At 36.2% G+C, this 14,176-nt stretch overlaps 1 protein-coding gene across 2 annotated transcripts in view; it reads right to left on the reverse strand.

The window, feature by feature from the left end:
- The window catches only part of SOX6 (SRY-box transcription factor 6), a 248,787-nt gene that overhangs the window by 63,679 nt on the left and 170,932 nt on the right, over positions 1-14,176 (reverse strand). For both annotated transcript variants that reach the window (XM_080619786.1, XM_080619787.1), the window contains 2 exons: positions 5,738-5,887; positions 1,693-1,873 (listed from right to left, as the gene is read on the reverse strand). In XM_080619786.1, the coding sequence (XP_080475912.1) occupies positions 1,693-1,873; positions 5,738-5,887 (331 nt within the window). The remainder of the gene's footprint in view (positions 1-1,692; positions 1,874-5,737; positions 5,888-14,176) is intronic.

A 14,176-nucleotide genomic window follows, 5' to 3' on the forward strand; every position in this document is an offset into this window, starting at 1 on the left:
CTAAGTTCCATTATGGAGCCTAAGTAAGTTGGGAACCATATTTTTGTGACTTTTAATGAGACCTAGACTCCCAATCGTCTCAATTTATAGTAAAAATGGAGCACAAACTCATAAGTTGCTTGCTGATTTTTGGTATATCTTTTCTAACCATTTTTCTGGAACGGTCTATGGCTTCAAACTGATTTATCACTTTATAATGTTAGTGCAGTGATAGCTGCAAATAAATTGACAGGTAGAATATCTAGCTAGCTGCAGAAGGCATCTTTCAGAGATCATGATGTTCCCAAGTGTTTTGGGAATGGAACAAATCATACTTTTGATACATTTAATGTATGTATTTAACATATCTGTTCATTATTCACAAGTGTTTCTATATATTTTACAAGTACACTTGAGCTACAGATTGTGAATAAGTGGTCTGTAGTAAGTATTTAGTCACTGTTAAAATATACTATTTGAACTTTAGGGCTGATCATCTACATTTTGCAGCTCTTGATTCTGTTTCTTGACTAGTTAAGGTAGTCTTCATACACTGTTTCAGATCAATTATTTCATTACTTAATAAGCATTATTTCTTAATTGAAAAATCTTGAACATAGGTCAAAAATTCCCTATTCACAACCATATGAATACATATGAGATCATTTGAGAGATGGGTGAACAAATAGTAAAAACATGAACAATAATGAAAAAAACCCAAATAATAAACTGACCTTTCTATCTTTGTTAAATATATATATATACATAAATAAATATATATATATATTCAGCATACGGTCTTTCTAAGATTAACTTAATTCCCAGAATACAGAGACTTAGATTTGTTTTAGATTGCTGTTCTGGCTATAAATCCCCTATATTTGGGCAAAATAGCTGAAAACCACATTTGGAGTTACCTTCTTGCCTGGCATCTGGTTTACTATAAACCATGGAGGTACTGAATGTTCTCTGACCCTGATTCAACAAAGTGCTTGAAAACTTACTTATTTTAAGGTATGTTACACTGTTGCACTAATCACATGAGCCATTATATGTGTATGTCTAGTATATAGTCAGGCTCTATGTGCATGCAAAGTTGGTTTTTTTTTTATTTAATCCAGAGGAGAAAATTCAGAAGTTAACTTTGCATGTATTCACCCAGTTGATGTTTTTGGGGAAGATATTCATACAAATCTCTTTTACATGTTTTATATATGCATCTCTATTTACTTATGTGTATGTATTCTTTACTGTGAGAGTGGTGAGGCACTGGAACGGGCTGCCCAAGGAAGTTGTGAACGCTCCATCTATGGCAGTGTTCAAGGCCAGGCTGGACAGGGCATTGAGCAACCTGGTCTAGTGGAAGGTGTCCCTGCTCATGGCAGGGGGGTTGGAACTAGATGGCTTTAAGGTCTTTTCCAACACTATCCATTCTATAATTCTATGATTCTATGAATTGTATATGTATTTCTTTTGTTATATATTTATTGGCTGTATTTCTTGTAGACACACATCACTGCTGCATCATTTTGTCTTCTCTTGTACAACCTTGGCATTCAAGAGTTCTTTGAAAAGTTTCACTGGATTTCTTTTTTTCTCATTTTAAATGGAAATGTAGGCTCAGATATTTACTTAATTCAGAAGTATGCTCAAGCTGAGATTTCATGTAGAACACTTGCCAGTTTTCTCCTTTCCCCAGGACAGATTAGTTACCTAAAGAAGATCCTCTTCCCAGAGATCCACCGAGAGGGCTAGGGATGCCACTCTTGTTCATCACTGTCACTGGGCTGCTTTTACTAGCTGTGAAGAGGTTCGGTGTTGGGGATGTTGGGGATTTGACAGGTTCAGCTGTTTTCGGTCGGGCTGAAAGATTCAATGGCTGGGCTGCTTCATCCTACAAGAGTTTAATGTAAATAATTATTAGGAAAAGACAAATGAACACATCGTTTTGCAAGCAGTAGTTACTTTACACCTCGAAGACAATACCACATTATCCCACAATAATAACAAAAGAAGCTAATTATCTGCCTCCTTTAAGGTTCAACGAAAAGAAACCTCATTAATTTCTCTGTGTTACGCTTCTATTTACATTAACTATGTGGCTGGATCATTCCTTTTGCCAAATTAAAATTTGAATTAGCTCACATTACAGCTTAATTTCCTAATGTGTTTTCGGAGATCTAAATTAACCTAGGGCATTTACAAAGAATTATTTAAAATTTCCAGCAGCTCAGTAATGCTTTTGCATTGGTTTTATTTGAAAAGTTCCTGGCACTATGAAAATAAGTTATGTAGCTTATTTTTAAATGTATTAGAAACTAAGGAATCGAAAGTACTTCTGTGAAAGAATCATTCTGAAATCCTGACAGTTCTTTGGCCCACACTTAATGCTGCTGCAAACTTATACATTCCATGTATCTTATTTTGAATGCAGGGCTTTGTTTAGTAAAATAATCTATGCTGTTCCCCCATAACAGAAGAATTTAACTGAATTCAAATTCCCTGACTTGCTACAGTAACAAATACATACTATGTGCATTTCAGAATATATTTTATTTTCTACTATTTTTTTATATTTTACAACATTTTATAATTCAAATACGTCAAGTATTTTTGACAATTTACATAAAATCAATTTTTTTCACATAAATGCTATTCTGCTTCTTGTTCGATACTTCTGTAATTATTTCTATATTCTGTAGTTATTTCTGCTGCATTCAACCTGTAGTGTGTCTGTATGTTTATCTGCATAAAGACACAGAACATTTTTTAAGAGTATGTAAACCTAGTATCAGCACTTTCATATCTTTCTGTACTTTACACATGTAATTAAGGAAGAAATTCTCCCTGACATATATCCCATTTCAGTGGTATCACAGAAGAAACCCATCTAAGAAATATCTTAATTTTTGAAAGACTTATTCAAGCAATTAATTTCTTTGATCAGGATAGATATTCATAATATAACCTTCTTCCCATTCTTTGAGGTTGTTCCTTTTGCTTAATATGTTAAACAAGACAGAGCATTTGGAAAATTGTAAAACAGTGATTTTGTGTAATTAAAGAGCTCACTAAGACAGATCTCTCATTTAAAATATGCCAAAAGCAGAATTATGCTGGATATAAGAGAACATTGTCCACATTTTACATCACGGCACTGATCACTTCAAAGCTTAGAAATGTGTCATAATACAAATAATACACTACATTATCTCATCTTTTCCATTCTCCTTACTGTCAAGCGATGATTTGGCAAACTACATCTGATCATACACAATGCATTAAACAGGAAAATGTAACAAAAAGGTATTTATAATGCCATCATATCTTCAGTGTTAAACTGTTTACATAAAACTGCATGACATTTTTATTCATCCTGACCTTGCAGTGTGCATGAATGTCCACACCTGTTCAGAGTCCAAGTGAAAGCAGGAGCACAAAGGTATAAGGGGTATAGTTCATTGTGCTTTTTGGCCACGTTTACATGCAAGCTGTTTCCTTGCATGGATATAAAGTGGCTTCAATAAATTTCTGTGAGAGTTCAGAGCCCCTTTCAGACTATAAAGTTTGCCAGACTAAATACTGTGAGCATGCACATATATGAATCTATGCTACCATGTTCAATTTCTAAATAATTTTCTGCCTAGTACTGATATGATCATGTGAAAAAAAAATTCTGCCAGAACTTGTTTGTTTGTACTTCATAGACCACATTCTCATTTATGCAAGACAACTGAAAAGCTGGAAAACATTCTGGTCACTGACTTAAAAAGCCCCTATCATTACTTCTTGAAAGATCTGACTCCTGTAAAAGAATTCCATTAGTTGTATAAATAATACATGTAGTTTATACAAATAGCTATTTAAAACAGAGAAAATGTAGAGGATGTGTGGAAATAGAGAGGAAGCAATGCGTGACCATCAAAACTGTCATTTCTTATGAAGGTAACAATTGTCAAAGGCAGCATATAGGTACTGCTTTTATAATAATAATTAATTTCTTCATTAGCCATTGATATCTGTCCACACAAAGCACTTGTAGTTTATTTTTAATATTTTCGATGCAATAGTGCGCTTAATAAAATAGGATAAAAAGGGTTCTTTTTTTATTAACATATATTTAAGTCCATTCTAGTGAAATTATGTAGGGAAACCCCCAAGAATTTGCATGTGGCCGATTCTGTAATAGGACTCAGCTGGCCACAAAGCTGAAACGGTATTGGTCTTGGTTCAAGGAGATATGTGCTTGAATTTAACCAGGGAAAATTTTACTCATATTGTAAAGGTTTGGTTTGGTGTAGATCCATTTGGCTCACTCACTTATGAAATTACTTTTTCACATTAAAGTAGTCAGTAGTATATTCTCAATACCATAAATCAGTGGTGTTAGGTATCACTATACTATGGCAACTTTGCTGAAACAGTTGGGCTTTGCTTTTGGTGGCTTCTGTATTGACCATAACAAACTCTGCATATGTGGTAAATTTCACTGACTGCTCTCAAGCCTGGCATTGGATTACAAGAGGTAAAATATTAGACTAATACACATCTACAGTTAAGTGAATGCTTTGCTAAATAAATGTTAGATCTGGACATAATGGAATAGTTTTTATTTATTAGTACTCTCAGCCTGCAAAAAAGTGTCATGGAAATTTACCAGCCCAGGCAGAAATATCCACTCACCCCCCCTTTAACACAATGATTGATGATAATGAAAAAACGAATGATATTTTAGTCTCATGTCAAAAAATATATAAAAAACCCAAATCACCTCAAGTGAGTAAAATCTTCCCAGGCTGATTTGAGGCTAAGGACTGTGTGACTATAAGGTGTTAGCAGCAAGCAAAATACCACATTCTCTCTCTCCACAAAGTCACTATGTGTCTTTTTTACACCTATTTCAATAGTTCTGCATTTGTAGCGCTATCATTCAAACTGGTAAAACATCTGAATGTTGATTTTTTTTACAGTTTGAAGTAAATTGTTTCTGAAGGTATCTAGTCACATGAAATTCAGACCAATCACAGGAGACCACAGCAGTAACAGCCAGGCAGTTCCACCCAGAGGTGCTAGCTGCACCACAGATTTCAAGGGGTGTACGATATTCATTTCAGGCTGCTGGCAAATGCCATGTTGTAGCTGCCTGGTTCCAAGCAAGTGAGAATAAGCAGGCACAAGCATTCAGCAATGGAGCAAAACCAACAAGGAGCAGCCCGGTTGTCAGCAGCTGTGTGAAATCAGCAAAAGTCAAATCAATCTGCAGTGACACAGTTTCTCCTGGACTCCTGACTTAAATCTTATTTTTATGTATGGCCTTTTCCAAAATTATAGAATTAGTGCAGTCAGAGATTTGTAAAATAATGAGAAGATCTACAGTCTCTCTCTTGCCCTAACAATATAAGCTAGCACTGCATTTTAAGATACTCAGAAGTTCAGTGTGAAACAATTCATGAAATGGACGCCATTCATGCACATATATTACAAGATTACAGACTGAAATCTTGACAATATCACATTTTACTGATGAATCTGTTTTCTGCCTGTGGTAGGAAGAGGGATGCCTATTATTTTTGGAAGCAAGAAGTGAATGCTTTCCCTTCCCTTCTCTATGCTGATAATACAGTACTAAAACTGAACATTTTATTTGAATATTGAAGAACTTTCATGTGGTTGAACTTCCAACTGTAAACCAATTAAATAGATAATTTAATTTCACTACCCTTTTCAGACACCAACTTTTCCCTTTACTGAAAAATACCTTAACTTGAGTTACCGGGCTGGTCCCTCTCTTCTCATTTTTCATCCCAGTGGGTGAGAGTGCTCCTGTTGTATTTGGTGGCTGTGGAGTAGATGGCATTTTGGCTCCAGGAGAAACTTGCATGCTTGCCAGCTGAGCTGCGTACAGTTGCTGGAAGACAAGAAAATATATAATGAATTCCTGCAAAATTCCTAAAAAAAAAAGAAGCTGTAAATGTACATAATTTTTGTTGCCCTGCTGTTTCTTCCCTTAAAGGAATTATAGATAATTTTCAGCACTTTCTTGTTTGCGGCTTTTCCCTTCTTGTTATTTAAAAAAAAACAAAACAAAACAAACAAAAAAAAAAACAAACAAGGAAAAAATATCCCAAGAAAAAACCTACCAAACACCATTACCTTTTTAGTTTGACTTTCAGCTGATGTTTGTTTGTTTGGGTTTTTTTTTCCGTCTTGCCATGGTCATTGTAATGAGCAAATGGTTATACTGTGCTTAAATATTAAAAACAAAATTGGCAAAATTATAAGGCTATCTATGAAAAGGAGGTATATATATATATACCTATATATATATATTCTGTCAGAAATAACAATGCTTCAGGTTTTTCTGTTCTTAGCCAGAAAATATACAACAATTCCAGAATCTCTACAATGACCTGACATGGGAAAAATTTGCTACTAAAAGGCAGTGGCGCATCTTCTCTAGATAGTAATAAAAATTAAAATAGGCAACAAGGTATCTGTCTCAGTGTACAGTGATTGTTATAACTTCTGTAAGTGCTAATAAGGAATGTAAGGCATTAAAATTTCCTGCAAATTCTGATAGAAATACAAAAAAACCCTCATGGAGCTTTTCAAAAGTTGAAACATAATAGAAGACTTGTATATTAAAATAAAGTATTTCTACCAATCTAAAGTGTTTACTGAACAAAACCAAATAGGTTTAATTTCCTTACAGCGACGAAATTTAAACCCTCACCTTGAATTAGCATCGGCAATAATTCTTCTACCATAAACAGGGAAGGTCCTAATCCCTCTTCTACACATAGATCTATATAAGCTTTGCCTTATTAGTGAGAAAAAAGGCCAGGTGGTTTGTATGTAATTTCCAACATCACTATCATTCAGATGGACAAATAAAAAAAATTACAGTAATCAAAAGCAGACCTTTCAGCACATGTAATTAAATGAAAGCTTAATAAAGAATAATTTGCAAGAACCAGATGTGCTTATGTCATAATTGTTGCTTTTTTTGGAACAATTTTTTCTAATATAACAAGCCTCCACAGAAATGAAAGTTACACAATGCTGTAAGCTCAGTGACTCAGTGGCTAGACAAACGTGAGCAGGAGAGGGAGTCAGAACTATGGGTGACAAATTAAAACTCTTGTTTGTTTGTTTGTTTCCTGCCACCCCTTTTCAATACCACACAGAGGCTACAAAAGGATCACAGATTACTATTTTGAAATCAATGGTGTTTAAATATTTTGGCTAAGGTACAATATTTTCCTGTGCTAGAAAATTAGAAAAATTTTAAATACAAAAACTTCATTTCAAGTGATGTCCTGGAGAATGAAAATGAAGCAATAGTAAGTACACAATAATAAGTGTTTGGTTTGGGGTTTTTTCCCCTCCTACTGGGATCTTAACTGTTTTAGCATATTCTTCATATAAATCTATGCTTGCTTAATAGGATGCTCTGCTTATATGAGAGCAAGAAGCACATTTCACAGATTTCCAAAAGCCTGCACATTCTCAGCTCAGAAATAATCAGGCACTGTACTACGACAAAGAAGATACAATAAACTTGAATACAATTTAAAGACAAAACCCAAAGATTATAATGGCTTTCACAGTGTTCTGTACTTTGTCTATTAAAAACACTTATTCTTTTTTTTATAACTTTTTTTTAATTTTTATTTATTAACCTATTTAGCCTATACTTGAACTATCTGGGGGAGATTACTTAGATTTTATTAAAAGTAGACTAAAACTTTAGCACTCAATATAGCATGCACTGCATTTTCAAGAACAGAAAAGGAATTCTATGTGAAAACAAACCCAGGTTTATCAACTAAAGTTCAAAAGGATTTCTCTGGTAAGCCATCAGTGGAAAAAAAAGTGGGGTATGAAGTATTCTGTCAAAATATTCAGTCCTTCTTAGAGAAAAGTAAATCATAGAATCATAGAACATTTAGGGTTGGAAAGGACCTTAAGACCATCTAGTTCTAAGCCCCCTACCATAGTCAATGAAGCACAGTGTGGTGGGCTGACCCAAGCTGGCTGCCAGCTACCCAGCCAGCTGCCTCAACAGGATGGGGAACAAACTCAGATGGCAAAGCTCATGGGTTGAGGTAAAGACAGGGAGATCGCTTACCAGTTACCATCACAGGCAAAACAGACCTGGCTTGGGGAAAATGAGTTTAATTTATTGCCAATTACAGTGGAGTTGGATGGTAAAAACTAAAACCCCCCACGCCCATCATTTCGCCAGGCTCAACTGCACTCCTTCATTGCTGACTCCTCCACCTCCTCCCGCTCCGCCTGGCTTCCAGCAGGGCTGTTCCTCCCACTCTTACCTCACTCCTAGCGAGGTGCCTGCGGTGGGGGGCTTCTGAGGAACCAGCTAGAACTGGATGGGTCTGGCAGGGGGCACCCCTCAGCTGCCTCTCCTCACAGTGGCTGCCCCTCAACTCCTTGGCTGCCAGCACTGACACTCAGCATGCACATACAAGGTGTGTTTATCATCTCTAAAAGCTGCGGTCCACTGTGCAGCTGTATCTTGGCCAGGCATCTCAAGATCAACACAAAGAGACAGTCACGGATTCTGGCCAGAGCACGGCTCACAAGTGAACTGATACCTGAGTCCCAACAGGACTGGCAACTGAAATGTCCACAGCACTTTAAGGGTCACAGGGATAGCAACAAGAAAATCAGGCTGTTACAGTGACTGCCTAGGAAACTGTTTGATTCTGGAAATGCAAACATTAAAAGCAGAATAAAATTAGAATTATAAACCACTCCCTCCCCGGTATGTTTAATTTATGTTATAAACCACTCCTTCCCCAGGCTGTACTGCAAGTAGTGTGAGGAAGAAACGGTTCTAAAGGGAGACAGAAAATAAAAGAAATTTTGACATTTATGTGTGTGTGTGTGTGTGTATAATTCATCAGAGTTACTTCAAGGTCATAGTACTAGCTTTAGCCTGGCATTTCTATAAATTTGTTTAACAGCATAAAAGCAAATGTAAAAATAGGTAACACTAATTAACTTTCTTGTTTGCTTAAAACAAAGCTGCTTCAGAAACAGGTGCAAGTCTTGCAACTACCAGCACTAGAAACACTGCAATGTGGACTGCGAAGCTGTGTAACTTCTTTTAAATACCAATTTTCATGGAGAGTTAGCCAGTCTGAGAAAATATGTACATGCCAACTTTGCAGAGGTAAAATTGGTATTTTTGAAAATACCACTGCTGTGGCTCAAAATGACAATTTAGGAGCTCACATTTAGATGGTCAGGTTGCAAAGCTTTTATTTGTAAGATTAAGGAAGGGGAAAAGCCCAAACACTGAATGAATGTTGATTGCTAATACTCAAAAGCAAAAGTTTCAATGAAATTTTTTTCAACTGAAATTCTAGCCTACTCACTATTGAGTAGGGACTAAAAAACTTAACCTACCTCAAACACTGAAACATACCTTCTTTTCAATATATGTCTAGCACATAAATAGAAGAGCATTTCATAATGTTTATGCCAGCCACTGAATCAGAAAGCTCTTGATTACAAATTAGATATTCAAAGCCATCAGGTATCCATGATTTTTTTAAGAAGCCTTAAAAATGTATAGCCTGGTTTTCATTTTTTTAAAAGGTCACTAAGCAAGATTCTTACAATCCAATTCCCAGCATCTAAATATAAGTAGTCCTGATTTTGAACTGCTGAGTGCTCCTGAACAGTTAAGAATTTTGGAAACCAGTTCACTTAAGGTATGTGAACAAGGATGTAGTTTTACAGTTTTCAGAGCCAGGTTTCTTCTAGTGTCATGATCTGACACTGAAGAGTGGGATTTTGAAATGCTGCAAGTCTCACTTACGGCAATGGCAAGTGAAGTCTCACATTTAGGCACCTATGAACTTACAGGCTTATGGACTTAAGCACTTGCTACTGAAACTCTATTCCAGCTGTAATCAACTAAAAATCTGAGGGGAATTTCTGAAAGTTGGAGGTCACTATGAGTCAGCATGATGTTCATCTACCTAAAAAAAATTAGAGAAGAGTGGGAAAGTGCTGTACTCACCATGTGTACAGCACAGAGCAAGTGCAAACTGATTTTTTACCTGGAAACAGCAGATTTCATACTGACTACTTGCTATAGCTTAGAGCTAACATCCAAGAAGAATTGAATAACTAAAAAAAATAAATAATTGGGGTGGTGGTGATTTTATTTTCTGCTTCAGAAATTGCCTATGGCATTTAATGAATTATTTCCACTTCACTCTTTTTATAAAAAGTATTAAACATAATATAAAATTTCCCCCAAAACCTGTGAACTAATAATCGAACATCTTGACTAATCCAAACATTAAAACCTTTCTTAATGCAATCTAAGTTTCACAATGTCTTTGTTAGGTATTTTCACGATACAGCAGGATAACTGCCATCACTGTCAGTGTTCATTCATGCCTTACCAGAAGACAAAGGCCCTAAGCTCATACACTTCTCTCAGGTTTCACCATTTGTTTTCCAACTAATTTTTTCAACTAGCTTTCAATAACCAAAACTCTTCCATTAGCTCAAGTCCCTTTCCCTTATGACTTTTCACTTGCACACAGGCCTGGAACATTCTTAGACACATGTGCTGCTGAATGACATTGAGCACAGTAAATGAGCACAGAGCAAAGCTTTCCATGCACCAGGTGTTTAATTTTTTTTCCTGAAAGGAATATTGATATTTAGCTCTTAGGCTGCAGCATCTGTGTCTAAATGAATGAATAAAGGTGAAGAATTTGAAGAACTGGATGTTAAAGAAGTAACACATGGTGAGGAAAATAAAATGGGCCTTAACACAGTTAAGGGAGGTTTGGACTGACAACAGCTTGTTAACTTTGTGACAGGCTGTTTTACCACCTAACGCAGAATTATGATAATCATGACCTTCTTGCCAGTGGCTTGTCAGTGACAGGCCTATGCAAAAAGTTTGTTTAGAGAAGATATTTCAATAAAGAGGAAGTGATCAATTGCTGCATAGGAGGGAGACTGTTTCTTTAGATATGTGAGCCCAGGGAGGAAACAAAGTGAGAAGTTACACTTGAATATATGAGAACAAAAAGGCAAGGGCTACAGATATTTCAGCTGACTGTGCTGGTGAGGGAGAATTTGGTTACAGAGGTGGGGATATAATTCAGATGCCATTATTTGCAGCAGAATTCTCAAGAAACTACCGCAAAGCCATATGTGAAATATGGCAATAAGAGAGTGGTTTCAATAGTCAGCATAGCAGATAATCAGAGTGCAGGTGATGAGGGCTGGCCTAGCATGATGAATTGCTATGCATGTACTTGGAAGATGCCCCACAAAGAAATTCAGTAGGAGGTGGCTTGATTCAAGGAGAAAGAAGGAATATGTTCTAGAAACATTTACCCTTTTTCTTTGCTTTACTAAAAGATTTATGACCAAAATTAAAAGACATTCTCCCTTTTTTGTATTTGTACATTATTTCTCCAAAGGTACTAGAATTTATTTATTTTTTCTAAAAAAAAAAAAAAAAAAAAAAAAGCTAAATTTTTTGGGCCCTAGTTAATTCTGAAGTCTTCCATTACTAAAAATGTAAGTCCTATGTTACATCTTCAACAAATACATTTGCTACAGTAAATGAAACTGAACAATGAAACTACTGAGAATCAAGTGAGAATCTTTATTTGTCAGCATTTTAAATGAATTGTGCAAAGCTGAAATCTTATTTATAGAGATGAAAGTTCAGCTATTTAGACAATGAGCAATTTGGTTTCTAAAGATGAAAAACTCTAAGGAGTGACTGCAAGTGCTGTTGAAATCCTGCACTACAAGAGGTAATGCAGTTATTTTTTTCCATAGTATATTTAGTATGTAGTGTTGCAAAGCTATAATTCCAGAATTTTCCTTCCGAGTATATAACATGAAATAATAATACTTAGAACTGTCTGATCACAAAGGGTTTTTACAAGCTCACCAAACCCAGCAACATCTTTACTATTTCCAGAGAACATTTCTGAAAAGAAGCTACTCAAAACAAAAATACCATCTTCCGTGGGACTGCTTCTTATGATTTTTTTATTATTGGTGTAGAAGTGCTTAAAATAAGCTTGATGTGAAACAGATTAAAGGAAACAGAGTATCTGAAATTTTTTTTCTTGTGTTGAGATGAAAAATGGGTTAGCGTTAAAACCCATGTTTGGGTGTCATAGATAATAACTATGGAAATAAAGGTTAAGTCCTGACCTGAGCCCGATGTCACTGGTGTAGCCTTCAGCAGTTCAGGCAAGGTAACTTTTCCAAAAGGCAGCTCAGAAGCATAAATACTCTACTCAACAATTTCACACACATCTTAATCTAGGTGCAAGAACTGTTTCTAAAGTAAAATTAATTGTACTTATTCCTCCCTATTTTTGTTTATAAATGCCATTTTTTTGTATTAGCATGTCTTGCACCAAACACATTCTGTGACTAGCAGTTGAGTCCTCTGCTATGCACCAAGGTAAGAAATGGGGTTATTGGCTTATGCATATATATTTTTTTTCCTGTTTGTTTTAAAATGGTTTTTATGCAGATCCTTAGAGTGAGAGGTAGGTTAAAAGAAAACAACATCCAGAAATGCAAGACAGCCTAAGTAACTCAGCAGCAGCTTAACCATGTGACAAACTCAGGGGCAACTTGAAGGCAGCTACTGCCTGCAGATTCTGCCAAGAAGCCAGATGCCATCACCAGAAAAACACCTTCCACAGCTCAGCATCTGTGTCCTAGCAGTGCTCTCCACACGAAAGAAAAAGAGGAGGAAGAGAAAGAGAAGAAAAGGTGCATATAATATTATTAAAGAAAATGTACGTACCCATGAAAGCAACACTTATTAGAATTTAAAAATTTATACTTAGAAAAATCAAAGTTTTGCTGATGAAAACAAGATCCCTTCATTATAATAGCTTGACTCTAATGCTAAAAGTGTATGTTTCCTTTTGTATTACAATATATTTGTGCAGGTGCTGCCTCTTAAAACAGTATATTTTTGTCATGGTTTAAGCCCAGCCAGTAACTCAGAACAACGCAGCCACTCGCTCACTTCCCCTCACCTTCCCCACCCTGCTCCCAGCAGGATGGGGAGGAGAATTGAAAGAATGTAAATCCCACGGGTTGAGATAAGAACAGTCCAGTAACTAAGGTATAACACAAACCACTACTGCTGCCACCAATAATAGTGGTAAGTGGGAAAAAAAGGGGAGAGAATATAAAACTAAAAGGGGAAAGGGAAAAAAACAATAAACACAAGTGATGCACAACACAATTGCTCACCCCCCACTGACTGATACCCAGTCCGGCCTGAGCAGCAAGCTGGGCCTTCCGGGTAACTCCCCCCAGTTTATATAGTGGGTATGCCATGCTGTGGTATGGAATATCTCTTTGGCTAGTTCTGGTCAGGTGTCCTGTTTCTGCTTCCTCACAGCTTCTTGTGCCCCTCCTTACTGGCAGAGCATGAGAGACTGAAAAGTCCTTGATCGGGGTAAGCATTACTTAGCAACAACTAAACCACTGGTGTGTTATCAGCATTGTTCCCAGACTAAAGTCGAAAACACAGCACTGCACCAGCTACTAAGAAGGAGAAAAATAACTGTTACAGCTGAACCCAGAACAATTTTATAGATTTGTTTTGACAACCTTTGGATGTCTCAGTAGCATTTTCTCAGTTTTTTCTAAGAAATATGTTAACAAATCAAAGTAAGGTGAGTTTTACAGATCTGCTAGTACTGCGGGCCAGATCCTTCTCTCATTTTAGCATATGCCACCATACAGATAATAGTATCTTACTATTTAAGAACCAACAAGCATGCAACATCAACTTGACGCACAGGTTTATGCTAAATAACTGAGAAAACTGAGAACTATTTGGCTTTATATGGGTATTTCTGAAATGGTGTTGATCAAGTACAGCTATGTGAAGCTGGAGTGATGATTTGGAAAAAGTGTTTCATTTAGAAATATGATAAATAACAAGTAACAATACACTGCAAGTACTTCTTTTTCTCTACAGAATCCATGTATCATAGTATATGTACATTGTTTCCTTTTAACAGACTCATTCCTTTCTTTCCCCTGTTTATACATGCCTAATCTATCCATAGTGGACATAACATTCAGATTTTAAACACCCATATACCACCTTACTGCAGAGTCATCTCTCTCATTGTTACAGAGC

This window comes from Psittacula echo (assembly GCF_963264785.1).
Source record: "Psittacula echo genome assembly, chromosome: 5".
Taxonomy (NCBI): domain Eukaryota; kingdom Metazoa; phylum Chordata; class Aves; order Psittaciformes; family Psittacidae; genus Psittacula; species Psittacula echo.